This window comes from Dermacentor variabilis, chromosome 3 (genome assembly GCF_050947875.1).
Source record: "Dermacentor variabilis isolate Ectoservices chromosome 3, ASM5094787v1, whole genome shotgun sequence".
Classification (NCBI taxonomy): domain Eukaryota; kingdom Metazoa; phylum Arthropoda; class Arachnida; order Ixodida; family Ixodidae; genus Dermacentor; species Dermacentor variabilis.
Genome location: NC_134570.1, coordinates 68,017,104 through 68,031,371, shown reverse-complemented (window position 1 = coordinate 68,031,371; position 14,268 = coordinate 68,017,104). Strand labels below are relative to the sequence as shown.

General features: G+C 44.3%; 1 protein-coding gene across 5 annotated transcripts in view; it reads right to left on the bottom strand.

Moving 5' to 3' along the window:
• Positions 1–3,696: 3,696 nt before the first annotated feature.
• The window catches only part of LOC142575821 (uncharacterized), a 262,670-nt gene continuing 252,098 nt past the window's right edge, over positions 3,697–14,268 (bottom strand). For 3 of the 5 annotated variants that reach the window (XM_075685501.1, XM_075685500.1, XM_075685499.1), the window contains exons 5-6: positions 5,892–5,995; positions 3,697–4,644 (exon numbers count right to left, since the gene is read on the bottom strand). In XM_075685501.1, coding sequence (XP_075541616.1) covers positions 4,151–4,644; positions 5,892–5,995 — 598 coding nt within the window. In that variant the 3' untranslated portion in view covers positions 3,697–4,150. Of the gene's footprint in view, positions 4,645–5,891; positions 5,996–10,208; positions 10,304–14,268 lie in introns of all 5 variants that reach the window. The other 2 variants (XM_075685502.1, XR_012826719.1) reach the window with 2 other exon arrangements.

Below are 14,268 nucleotides of genomic sequence, written 5' to 3'. Positions count from 1 at the left end.
CGAGATCGGTTAGGTATAAACATACAAAGATAGATAGATAGATAGATAGATAGATAGATAGATAGATAGATAGATAGATAGATAGATAGATAGATAGATAGATAGATAGATAGATAGATAGATAGATAGATAGATAGATAGATAGATAGATAGATAGATAGATAGATAGATAGATAGATAGATAGATAGATAGATAGATAGATAGATAGATAGATAGATAGATAGATAGATATAGATAGATAGATAGATAGATAGATAGATAGATAGATAGATAGCCCCCCAGAGAGTGCCTGAAGTGCCAAAAGAATGCTAACTCTTCAGAAATAAAAGCATGTGCAGTACATTCTAATTGAAATGCACTCATGGCCGTACAGTTATTTAAAAGGGAAGGCGACCTATATCTGAAATTTGAAGTTTAGTCTGAATTCATCAAAACACAATTGGCATAGCACTTATGTGTTGCAGGACAAGTCCCGAACTAAAAACTATTAGGGGGACCTCCTATTGGTCAGACATCAGTTGATTACAAGGGAGGTGAGTAGAAAAGCAACTGGCGTAAAAATGATAGGGAAGGCACAAGTTAATAATTTGGCTACGGACGCTTTTTTTTTAACTGCCGGTACTACTTTTCCAATATTCAATTCACCAGGAAAGTCTCCATCCTTGAACGTCAGGTTAACTACATGAGCCAAAGGAATATAGATCTCCAAGGTATAAATAAATTTTACTCGGGAAGGATGAGTGTTTGACAGTTGTCCAAGCCATCACCTGTACATTTCTGTCCTTGCATAACTTTAAAGACTTCGTGTCGAGATGCGGGTAGCAGATAAAAAGTGCGCAGGCACCATGTCGAAAGCACGCCAGGGACCTAGACCGGTGCTCGCACACTGGGACAATCGCCGGCGAGTTTTCGCGTCGTGTACGTGCGGTAGTTGACCTGGCTACAGTCCGATGTGTCATCCTCGTTATGCTCCATACTGTTCCTCCAGGCTAGTTGTTGTGATCTGCCTCGCAGTCAGGAACGTTCGCAGAGCCAGCCGGCTTTACATCCGCGTGCAGCTCGGATAGCGCGCGCGTTCCCGGCCGCGTTAAGTTGACGTTCGCATATTTCATGAGGATTTCACACCTAAGAGAGGCTCTAGTTGATTCTGTGCGGCACTGTATTTACTGAAGGGGGCCAACGAAGGGTAGAGGGGCATTCATCGAGTCCATACTGCAGTAGGCCTCGCCGCGGCGGCAAGCGGGCGTGGCCGTACTCGAGCTAAGCCTAGCCGTAGTTAGGCCTTACCCCTTGATCCAGTGCAATAAAAGCAACGATGTTCACTCACTGTTGAGAAATTCACGGTTCTGCGCACCAAGATTCCTAAGTTCATACTGAAGATATTCACTGAAGCGCTGAAAAAACAGACCCCATACGAAACACGCTTTTGCCGGCTGCGCGTTCCGAACCACTCCCCTCGCCCCGCCCGCAAGGGCAGTGCTGCTCGAGCGTTCGTTAAATCGCTTGCGTAACATGCAAATGCTAAACTTGAGAAGAGGTGTGGCTAGAGCGCATCGCGAGCGCACAATGTCTCCTGCAGGATAGAATTCCTCCGCTCGCTAAGCAATGTGATCTGGTGCTAATCTCAGTAAAAAAAAGCTTGAGCAATCAGTGCCGCTAAAACAGTCATTCGGATTGTCTAAGCACATCGCTAGTTAAAACCTTGCCATTGCGTGTACCATTGGCGGACGTAGGTAGGAAACTCGCTCACCGTTCGAGCAGGCGGCTGCGTTGGACGGCTGGCGGCTCCAGACTCGAGTTCCTTGCTTCTTCTTCTTCTTCGTGATTTGATGAGAGGGAAAATACGCTCCGTACCCACTACGGTATATTGGCGAAGGAGCGGGCGGTCAACGGAAAACCGTTAAAGAAGAATGTGTGTTTTTAAAAAAGAGAGCAAGCTAGAAGGTAAACCATCTTAATGAAAGTTATTAGAATTTTGTAAAGTGGTACAAAATAAATCGGTAAATTAACTAGGTATTCTCTTTGTGTCACCAAGGAAGTCCCATACACAAAGGATGTATATGTTCCAGTGGTTAAAAACCAACTGTATCTGCCCCATTTTAGTATTTAAAGTAATGCCTAATTTTCGGAATAGAATTTCGAAGTATTTCTTTCTTTGTATTGCGAATCGGTGGCAGGTGGTGATGATAATGATGATGATGATGATGATGATGATGATGATGATGATGATGCCTCAAATAATGGCACAAACCCCCTATGGGGGATATCTCAGGAATCGTGTGGTAATATGATGGGAAAAATAAAATAAATTAGTTAATAAATAAATAACACAAATAAAGAAAAAGAAATATATAATCCAGAATGAAAAATAAACTGTGAATACATGAGATAAAGTAGTGACCAATACTATGGTAAGTATTGCGTTGATAGGAATATTAAAAAAAGAAATTAAAAGAAATTGTTACTGAAATACATATTATAAAGGATATACTTAAACATCAGTAAGTTAAATTTTGAATAATAATACTAGTAAGATTTAAACTGTGAATTGTTGCATCTACCTTTTAAATTTTTAAAATAGAAGCACAAGTAAATCAATTGTGAAAACTAAGAACTATTAACAAGAACTAAGAACTATTAACAGTGGGCACGGCGAAAGCGCTACGGGCAAGGTGTTCAAAATGCCCCGTCTTTTCCTGGAACTGCTGCTGCTGTCAAGTAAGCACGCACCTTCGCCGACGATTGCCGAGCTTCATCAAGTATCAACAGAAGAATTGGTCATCAAAGATAGCACATCTGGCAGCGCCGTCACCGCGGGGACGCCGCAGGTACGTGGATATCGGACGTCGTTGACAGTGACGTGATCAACCCTTGACCCTATAAATTCGGCACCACACCCGTCCGTTTTCAGTGGGCACGGCGAAAGCGCTGTGGGAAAGGTGCTCAAAATGCTCCGTCTTTTCTTGGTACAGGTTAGTCATGTTTGCACCATACGATCTGACGATAGGATTCTTGTTCTCTTGCCGTGCCCACGCACATGTCTAAACTCCAGGTCCAACAGTTGATAAAATGTTTCGGACATTCATTTAGGGGCAGAAAGACATTACTTCTGGATTTGACGTCCACTCCACAACACTCTGACAACGGCGACAACTCCCAGTCATTTCTTACGTGCAAACTACTAAAAAACGCGGCATCCTATGCGTTTGCGTGGTCTCGTTCAAGAATTTAGCTATCCGCACAGTCAAAAGGGAAAATTAAAGAAAACGAAAGTGATCTTCACTGTCAAATGTGCACGATTAAGCAGGGTAGGTCACGCACCTTTTCACAAACTGTGACTCGATATAGAGTTTTATGACCCCAAAATATAGCGTTATTTAGGACAAAAGACTAGTATCAAGCGATGAAATTGTACAAACATTCAATATTCAGAAGAGCTCGTCCTTTGCGTACTGGAACTAGTGCGGCACAAACAAAACCAGCGCAGTTTCCAGTGCGAACAAGCGAACTACAGCGAGAACCAGCGCCTGTACAGCACAAGCCAGCACGCCCCAGCGTCATGGCAGTGGAACCAGCGTCTCTTCCAGTGTGACCCAACTCTTACCCAGCGTTCTCACGGATGTTTCAATCAGTCCCAGCGAGCGCCAGGGTACCCATTGCGATGCAGTTTCAAAAAACGCGCTGGTTTCACACTGGAAGACGCTGGCTTTTGAAATAGTGAAACAGCTTACCCGCAGACAGAAATTATACCACTCGAGAAAAGAGGGCGATGAAACGCAGGTTCGTTCAACTGAGGGGTCAGTCCACGTCCACTGTCAGGTGTCTGTCCATATTCCAGACATGAAATCCCGTCGTCCTTGTTACACGGAAGATTTCGTCGTCGTAGTCCTCGTCGTCGTCGTCGTCGTCGTCATCATCATCATCATCATCATCATCATCATCATCAGCCTGGTTACGCCCACTGCAGGGCAAAGGTCTCTCCCATACTTCTCCAACTACCCCGGTCATCTTATAATTGTGGCCATGTTGTCCCTCCAAACTTCGTGATCTCATCTGCCCACCTAACTTTCTGTCGCCCCCTGCCACGCTTCCCTTCCCTTGGAATCCAGTCCGTAACCCTTAATGGCCTTCGGTTATCTTCCCTCCTCATTACATGTCCTGCCCGCGCCTATTTATTTTCTTGATTTCAACTAAGATTTCATTAACGCGCATTTGTTCCCTCACCCCATCTGCTCTTTTCTTATCTCTTACCGTTACACCTACTATTCTTTCCATAGCTCGTTGGGTCATCGTTGGGTACGGGGAAGATTTGGTCAAGTTTATTTCGAGCCTGAGGCTGCCACTTAGCGACATACGACCTATAAATGACTCCGTGAATCCAACAGAGGTATCGTGAGGTGTTCCTGGAGCGAGAGCCCTGGACCGACAAATGTTGGTTCCCAGCGGTCCAGGAACAACAATTTCAAAGTCAAAAGTCGCGCTTGATGGTGTTAAGCAGAAAATGTTGAGTCTCGCTTCTGACAGGAAAGTCCCCGCACGCTCGAACACCGCGGCGAAAACTTGATCGTCGTTTAGAAGCAGCACCACGCGCGTGGCGGGGACTTTGCTCGTGGCTTCATCAAGGACAAGCTCGATGCTCCTCTCTGCAGGACACAAGAGACGACACTCAGCAAAAACTGGCGTCAGCAACCATGTCACGGACTAGCTAAAACACCCATCGGTGCTTTCTAGCATGTTTGAGAGCGCTAATGTCGCTGCGTGCACGTGCTTAGTCACTTTTTAACGCGATAGTGTCAAGGGCCCCTTGTCGCAAAAACACCGGTGTCGGCTTCAGACGTCGCTTGACAAAGAATCGTTCCGAGCCGCAGCCATGCAGTCGCTCAGCGTGGAGCACAGGTGTCACTGAACTAATTGAATTTCTCATAGTAAGATGCGTCATGAAAATCGTAAAGTACAACCCAAACCCAAGCTGCCGACATGATAGCTTCGGACTGCAATAAGAAGGTACCATAAAACGTGATCCTGTAACACGGAACCTCGCACATAAACTCCTTATCGAGCGTATCTACCGTTCATAGAGCGACGCGGCCCGCTCGGTGTCGCCATACCCTCCTCCTCCGCTTACCGCGTCATGGTTCCGCTGCACCCTCCGCCTTCGCTTTTCTCCTCGCGTTCTCTTCGTTATCGCAGTCTTTCAACCCTCGCAGCGCTCCCCGTTCGCTCTCTCAATCGTGGCTGCACTCGTTCGCTCGGATACGTTGACGGACACCGCCGACGCCGAGGGACGTCGAAACTCAACGCAGATACGGGCGCCTAAGGGAGACGCTCTCAAACAACTGATTTATTTTACGAGCTACTACATCCTTTGTCGTGTGCGGCACGTAAGTGTGAGACCTTTTTTGATTCTCATTAGGCTGACGTGTCTTCCTTTGTATTTAAGATGGGGAGACGGTATTCAACTACAAATAATGCTGAGGAGGTTCATGCCATGATGAGGCTGTGTAAAACATGCGCCTTAACGGGTAGGCGTCAGCGTGCTCCTGATGGCCCCTTCATATTTCCTAATGGCTCAACATGAAAAGTCAGAACATTCACTCACATTCCTTTTGCGCGTTAACATGTTTCCTGAATCCATGTGATTATAATTAATTGTTTTTTGACGTTAGCACTGAAGTCCATCAATGACTACTATATTTTAAAAGGTCGAAATCGATCCATTGCGCTTCCCTAGTCCACCTGGCACCTTAGAGCAGTACTCCTGCACAGCTAGCTCCGCATTGCAAAGGCCAGTTTCCATGCTGATGTTACGGTGACATGCAGCGCAAGTTATCACTCCCAATTGTTACATTGGAATACAGTTCGTGTTCTCTTTCTTGTTGTACTGACTTACCCTGCACTGCAATCACGTTGACGTTGTGTTGCTGCGCTAGGTGACCGGCCAGCTGGTTCAAGGAGTGGACCCATCCACAGCTGTTGTACAAGCAGCGCACTTGTCTGCATACAAAAAAAAAAACATTGCACCACTCATTATCTTTGAGGTTGCACCAAGAATCCAGCTTGTTTTACAGCGAAGCTGTTTATGAGTTTAGAAGCTCTCGAACACCTTCCATGCCTCCTTCACGATTTTCTGAGAAATACAAATAAACCCGCAAGTTTTAGGGGTGATAGGCGGCCAACATTTGAATACGTCGGTTATTTGGAATTGATGAAATATTGCTAAACCTTTGTTACTAGCCGCTTTAGAGTCTGTATACGAAACACATAAAGTTTCTATGCCCTGGGGAGGGGGGGGGTAAGGGGGTCGGCGAAGAACTGCTGTAATTTCATAATTAGAAAGAAATTGACGCCACACCATCATTGACGTTTATAGAACGTTTCAACTGGTGTAGGCTATTTTGTTTGAAAAATAGTTATCGAATATTTGTGATACTTGTTTAATCCCTATTTTGATACGTTCTACGAAGCTGGTAGTCTAGTTTTCCTGTCACCCGCCGTGGTTGCTCAGTGGCTATGGTGTTGGGCTGCTGAGCGCGAGGTCGCGGGATCGAATCCCGGCCACGGCGGCCGCATTTCGATGGGGGCGAAATGCGAAAACACCCGTGTGCTTAGATTTAGGTGCACGTTAACGAACCCCAGGTGGTCAAAATTTCCGGAGTCCTCCACTACGGCGTGCCTCATAATCAGAAAGTGGTTTTGGCACGTAAAACCCCAAATATTATTATTAGTTTTCCTGTCGCCTTTGAGACCTAGGCGAATCACGTAGCTTTTATTGTATTAAAGTATTGAAGCACGTTAGGAATGACGTACGATCAATGCTTCGTTTGCGTTCCTTAATTATACCCTTTGTAAAGAATATTTATTGAAGTGATGCACAATGCCATACAGCCATTATCTGCAAGGATGCAAGGAGTCCTAGAAAAACTGACATTGAGTAGAAAATCAATAATGTTGGGCGGTATAGCAAGTTTGATGTATGCCAAGCGTTGACGGTGCGCTAACTGGAAGTATTGCAACTAATAACTCAATCCTCATTTTCCTCCCCTCTCATTAGCGTTGTACGAGGTTTGTGTCGCCATCGTTTTCTCGATGTAGTCCAGAAAACTACGTTAGCAGTTGGTGAAAAGGGGACACGTTATGTGTAATTGCAGGCTACCAATAATGTCCGTCCTTTAATTTCGTCCTTTGCAATTAATAAGGTATTCATATGCTCCCGTGTTTTATCGGTAAGCTTTATCAGCAGCGCAAAATTGCTCTCGCTGAATAGCAATAACAAATTCCGCCAAGTTTTAATCTAGCGAAAATAGGGGAGAATGCTATGAAGAATCGGCATACGAAGCTAAATACCTGCGCAAAAAATACTGCCTTTACAAAAGATTCCTGACAAAGTGCCTGTATGTGTCTTACAGCCGAAATCAGCTATCCCTGGCAAAAAAACTTTATTATAATATTTAGAACTCCTACACAGTGTCTCGTTACATTACTGATAATATATTTAAATTGACGTTCTGGTAATATTTGTTCATACACTGTCAAAACACTTCTTTCTTACTTTTGTATGAAGAATACTTTATGTACGCCGTTCACATACTTCCTTCTGTGTTTTGTACGAAGGATATTTTAAATACATTGTAAAAATGTTTTATAAATAACATTTTTATTACACTGTTAAAATTGTCATTCTTTCTTTTGTATGGAAAACATTGTTTGTACACCGTTACTAGGGTCACAATTTAATTCTGTATAAAGAATATTTTAACCATTAACATACTTTCTTCTAACTCCTGCCTAAATAACCACTTTATTACTGCGTCAAAAGGATTGTTAGTTTTGTGTAAAGAATGTTTTATTACTATACATCAAAATATTTTTTTTTCTCTTGGCGTACTGAGCATGTAGTACGTCACAGCTTGTATTGTTTGCCGAAAAATATTTAGAGTAGGAAGTGACTTGAGAACTTTCGATCAATTTTTCTTAGGCACAATAATGTCGATATATGACACACTCACGAGTCAAGCCCTTTTTTTAAAGCACTATTCCAATCCAAGTAGATGGCCAATTATTGACGCAGTGCTACTAAAATGTTTAAAGGAATATGTTAGCAAACTGCTATTAAAGATAATTTTCTTATGGGCTCAGCGTGACTAAGTGAGCCTATAGTGAAGCCACCGCACTCCGGAAAAATTAGCTTGCGCTACACCAGTGGACCGGTCTGACGATACTGGAGTACTATACCGGCCGCGCACCTGGTACTCATATTTATCTCAGCTTTAGACCCGGTCAATTAAAGGCTAATTTCTCTCGAGCTGCGCCGCCTGCTTGCCGCACGCGTGCGGTCATGCGGAAAACTGCACATTTCGCACATGCTCAATGGTGAAGAAAGTTCGGTACACACTGGGCCCGCACATGTAGTGTAAACTGAAGCGTGTGTACCAGTCTGCGAAATCAGCAATCGCCCGACCACACGCGTGCGGCAGGCGTGTGGTGCGGCGTGCGGCTTGAGCCTAAATCGGCCCTCACCGCGCACTGCTTCTGCAAGGCCACCAATTTGATTTCTAACGAGATCATCAGGTCAATGCACTCCGCGATATAAATAGTATGTCCTAAGCTGGAACATGCCAGCACGTAGCGTCACATTATCTGTTAAAACAAGAGAAAAAGAGACGAAACTAACTGGAAGTATTGCAACTAGCTAACTGGAAGTATTGCAACTATAGCTATAATTTCAGCTGATCTGCTTTACGGGTGATTTTGGCTTGATGTGTGAAACCATATCGATTAGCGATAATCGCTCACTCTTAATATGCACTGCTTTTGCTTCGTAGCGCGGCAATAAGTTCTAAGCTTAGGTAAGGTTTTCCGGTGGCCTTACGGAATTCCTAATTACTGCATTCGACGGTACCAAGAGCCAGGATATCAGTGGTGATGCTATTGCCATGCTTAGCACGCCTTAAAATTTTTAACGTCGTAGCCGCAATGCGATGGACATCTATTTAACTATAAAAGTACTACTATAACAGCTTTCAACATTATCTTGCGGTGGTCTCCACGAAACAAAGTATTGTGTTTGGGAGCGGCAAGTGCTAAAAGATATTTCGTGCAAAATATATAAACCACCTAATTCACCCTATATTATATTATTTTTCAATTTTGATCACCTTTGGAGGAAAGGTCCGTTTTAGGAACAATAATTGTCACGAAAAATAAAACTACGCCGCCCCTAACAGCCGAATAACATTAAGCTGGGAGGGGGGGGGGGGGAGCAGAGTTGTCTCTTCAGGTTCTTTTTCGACCTCGGCCATAAAGCACAGTTCTCCATCTAAGTCCCCCAGAAAAGCATGCACACACAAAGGCCCGCGCACTTGTCACCGAGAGGTGATGAATGTCTTGGTGTCATTCAACCTTCGCAAGGTAGAGGCGTGTACATGGTTTGACGAAAAGGGGGGCTTTAGTTCGGCAGTTCTCAAGGCCAAGCGGGTGGATTCAAAGAATGTCGCATGCTTCTCTCGCGCGACAGCATGAATTTGACAGTGGTCGGAGCCGATGCAAAGAAGGAGACTATCGCCATCGATATCAGTTCCTTTGCGACCCCGGATGGTACGGTCAGAGCGATTAGGACTTGAGACTGACAGTCTCAAGTCCTAATCAATTTCCCAACCAGACAGGCAATTTTATCCGAATGTTTAGCTTCAGGTCAGAGCGATGTAAATATTTGGTCGTGTATTTTAGCAGCAATTCTGGTACTTCTGCTGTGGTTTATCATTATGCTGTGTCGTGGCTGATTCAGCAACAGAGGCACATAAGCCACCATGCTGGCGAAACCCACGGCGTTTTCATCTTTCCGTTACGTGGACGTTTCAGCAACTTCGCTGCCAACTGCGATACAGGAAGCGTTCAAACACTACGTTTTCACCAATGTCGCGATGACTTAATGCGTGTTAAATAATGTATAATCATGCACTCCGCCCTTACTTTTTCCTACTCAGGCTGTACAGGATGAGAAGTCGTGAAATATTTAGCTTATAATTTCAAGCTTCCCTGTCTTACTTGTTTAAAGCACACATGTGATTGTCAGACAGTAACACACAGCCTAACTGCTACTCACTTCCGTTTTCTTTCAGGGTACAACGGCCAGAATTGCAGAGCAATGTTGTCACAGAAAAAAACATCTATTATAGGTAATGTGCAACGTAATCAAACACTTGCTTACCTGAACCCACATGTGTCTTCATGGTTGGCCATGTAATCGAGCCTTGCAACCACAGTGCAACAGGCTGTCCAATTGCGACACCGGGTATAGGGAATCTGCATTAAAAAATAGGCAAGTTTATTAATCGTAAAAGGCACAAAATAAGAGTGAGCATTCTATAGCTTATAAATAGCACGCGTTCACTGCTATAATAACACGTATCTCATAAATAAGCCCAGGAGGGCGAGTGCTAGTCTGTGTTTCAAGGAACATGCGCGCATCTAGCGGTTGTCAGGCATCCCAAGATCTCGCAGAACCAAGTAAAATAAGATGTGAATGTTCACATTTCTTGTCATTCACAAGTTCCTAGAAACAATAAAATTTCAGTGATCGGTACGCAACTCTCCCTTCTGTTTGGTTATTTATTTCTCTTTTTGTAAATTTCAAATCGGATGAAGTGCGGGCTCGCATCCACTCACCGTTGCCACTCGCTCAACAATATCACAAGTCGGACCGCGCTTCGTGATCTGCTTCGGTTATCGTGCCTACTAGGACGATGGGAATATGAGTAGGATAGGCGTGATCATGTGTGCAAGGAACGGAAGACGCAGGAAACCTCGTCAACTAATCATTAGACGAGGATGGCTAAATCGGGACATCACATGTCTTATGTGGCTCTATGGTGTTCTGGCACCGCCATTTTCACTTCTGAGAAGTTTTGCCGGTTTCATAATGAGACCAGGTAAGCACAAGTATTTCTCGCTATTTTTTGAGCAGGTATTCATTTTGCAAGAGTAAACCCGATCTCTGCAAGCCTGAGTGGACCCGCATAAGACCAGTGTCACTTGACTCATTCGTCATGACGGCAACCCATCTGCTGCCGGTTGAATAGGTGTAACGAAGCGCTTGAATTTGTTCACTCTTTCTTGACATGCACTGCCAAGGCAAGTAGTTCAAATGAGAGCAATTATAGGCGGCTTCCTTTCATGCAGGTGCATGTATCCAGTGTAAAATTCTGCGACGCTACTTTTAATACTGTCATTGAAATGTATGTATTGCACGGAACAAAGTGCCCAAAAACGTTACACGGCCACACAAAAAGGTGTATTACGCGCAAGTAAACCCATGTTCTCCGGCAGGTGCAAGTAGCCAGTGGCTGAGCGATCGGCGGCAGCCATCTTTTACTCCTTGCGGAATGGGGCAGCATGCGGCTATTCAGAAAAAAATTCAGTTTTGTTCGGTATAATAATGAACCGTTAACGCGTACACGTCACTATGACGCGGTAAGTTTTTGCAGCTTTGTGACGTCGCGTGACAAGCAGGTGAAGTGGGTGCAGCCCGGAAACTCTTGACCAATAGCCCAGGGCTAATGGGGAAAAGGCGTCGAATCAGAAGTAACTATTTTTCTTTTGTTCGGGCAAATCACGCATAATCAGTGTGTACGTGTCATATCAGATGGGGAGCTATCGCGGTTTTCGTGACGTCGCGTGACAGATAGAAGTGGGGGTCGACAAAAAAGTTTTTGACCGATCGTGGAGGGCTGATTGCAGAATTGGAATAGAACAGTCTGGAATAGTTTTACGTTATAGCGACCCAAGTTACGACTCTCCGTGCCAATTAAAAAAACAACAATTGTTGTTGTGCCACGTAGTGCAGCATTCGAAGTTATGCTATCGTTTTGCAGGTCCAAGGCATCGACTCTGCGGCGGCGTCTCGACCTGCTCTGTCACTCTGTCGCCGAATCCTAGTAGGCGCTCATTGCCGAGTTCGGACATGCTGAGAGTTAGAAAGAATGTGGGCTTGCCTATAGCTTCTGAGTTATTGCGAGCGTGTCCCGTTTCCTCTGCGCCAAGTTGTACCCCAGTAGTGCACCATCTTCCAGCTGCTCGAGTAAACCTCTGAGGAAAGCAATCTCCGATTTGGCACTTTTCTAGATAAAGTTGCGGTCTTGCAAGAACTTCTTTGTGATTTTTTACGAGCCGCTTTGGCGTGCGCGGGCTGGGAAACTTGCTTTTAAATCGCTGTTCGAAAGGAGGAACCCACGGTATGGTGTTTCGCAGCCGATATATACACGTATCTCACGCGCACCATCTGGCTCGGCGCAGGTAGTAGGCGAGAAAACAGAGGTGTAAATTTATAGACGGATCTCGAATCATTACCGGGCAACATCCGTTCTCTACCACTGAAAGAATTGACGCAAGCCCTCTTATAATTGTTTGTTTTTTGTTCGTCACACTCTTACAATAGCCTCATTGAGCCTGCAATATGTATGTATAAATAAATAAATAAATAAATGAATAAATAAATAAATAAATAAATAAATAATTGCTCCGGTGTTACCGTTTTCTGTCACATTTCTTGCTTTGCTATTCAATGAGAAAAACAAAATGCTAATTTCCTTTGCAGATTGGGTTAGTGTATGTCAAATCTCTTGATTTGGGGAAATTTCTAAGGCAGAATCCAAGATTGCTCTTTTTCTAGAATTATCTTGATTCGTCAACATGCCATATCATTCACCTTAAGAAAAGTTTGCACCCTTTGGAGTGCCCCTTGTGCCACACAACAATAATCGTCATCTGCCCTGATGCGTTACCTTTCTTGAAAACGCCGCGCGCGCTGCCTTCCTGTCGGGAATGCTATCATACTGATAACGCGCATTCCATTCGTTACTGGAAAGTACCGGCCTCACAGCGTTAAAGAAAGGAAACGCATCAAGGCAGATGACGATTATCGTTGTATGGCAGAAGGGGCACTCCAAAGGGTGTAAACTTTTCTTAGAGTGTAAGCGCTTACTGTGGATTTGTTCACTCAGCAAAAGCAAAACTATTTACTTCATACATAAACGAGTGTTCTGACACCGAGTTTCAATGCTGGAAAATTTGATATGCTCTTTTTAAGCACAAATGAAAAAAAAAATTGAACTTCCGTCAATACTGCGTAATGTTCCCTTCTTGCAGATTTTGTTAATTTTTCTCAGAAGAATGGCTGTGATATTCTATGGTAATACGTTACAATCGATGGTATTTAACCGCCAACTCTCCTGCTGAGTATCCTTAGAGCCACAGACTAAGTTTTTCTCTGAGAGTTAACCATGAGGTGAATTTCTGTGGCAAAATCCACAAGAACCATGTGTGACGGATAGGGTGCTTCCGCGTTTTATTTTTTCGTATAGACATTTTTTCCTGCAATAGTTAGATTCCATTGTCATCGGCAATCTGGCAGAAAACTGACATCTTTTTTTTAATCAGAATTATGAACGGTCGCCGTATGCGCTCGGCCGAATTTATCTGAACGCACCCTTCCCACACGTTCACCGCCTTCGAGATCGGCGCAGGAAATGGAGCGCTCGGCGTTGCGTATCGCTCTATGCAAAAGCGAGACGACCGTTCGCGAATGACACTACAGACAGCAGCGCGTATTACTGTCGTGTATTGCATGCACTACGAGGCGTAGGCACGGAATAGCCGCGACCAACGACGACAATATCTGTTAAGAAAGGGAACACAACACGGACACGAGCGCAGTTGCACGGTACAAAACAGCATAACGTTCGCTTATTTCATACAATCGCCTTGATAAACGCATGTTTTATTACGCATCCTATCTATATGTCCCTGCGTTCTGGCAGAAGAAAAACCAGCAAATTCTACGAGCACTTCGAATGTGTATATAGTACGTGTCGCGCAGCAACTACAATAATAGCCGCAATCAATCTCTGGAGATGTGTGTGTGTGCTCGAGTAACCTTTCTTTTGCCTGCATAGACGCATCACGTGGTCTGCGAGCTTAGGAAGCTACTTTGCTTTGTGTGATGTGTCACGTATATAGCCGAATAGGAATAGACGTACAGATGGGCGACAATCTGAATGGATACATTTATTCGGTGAGAACTGCTGCTGGCACTGAAATAGCTCCGAAAGAAAACTGTTATGTCTACGGCTATAAGAATATTCAACGAGATAGTTCGCCGTTATATAGCATCGATTGTAATGCACTACCACAAAGTATCACAGCTATTGCAAACAATCATGTTCATTGGAGAGATCGGAAGTAATTTCGACATTTGCAGATCTATAAGCAGA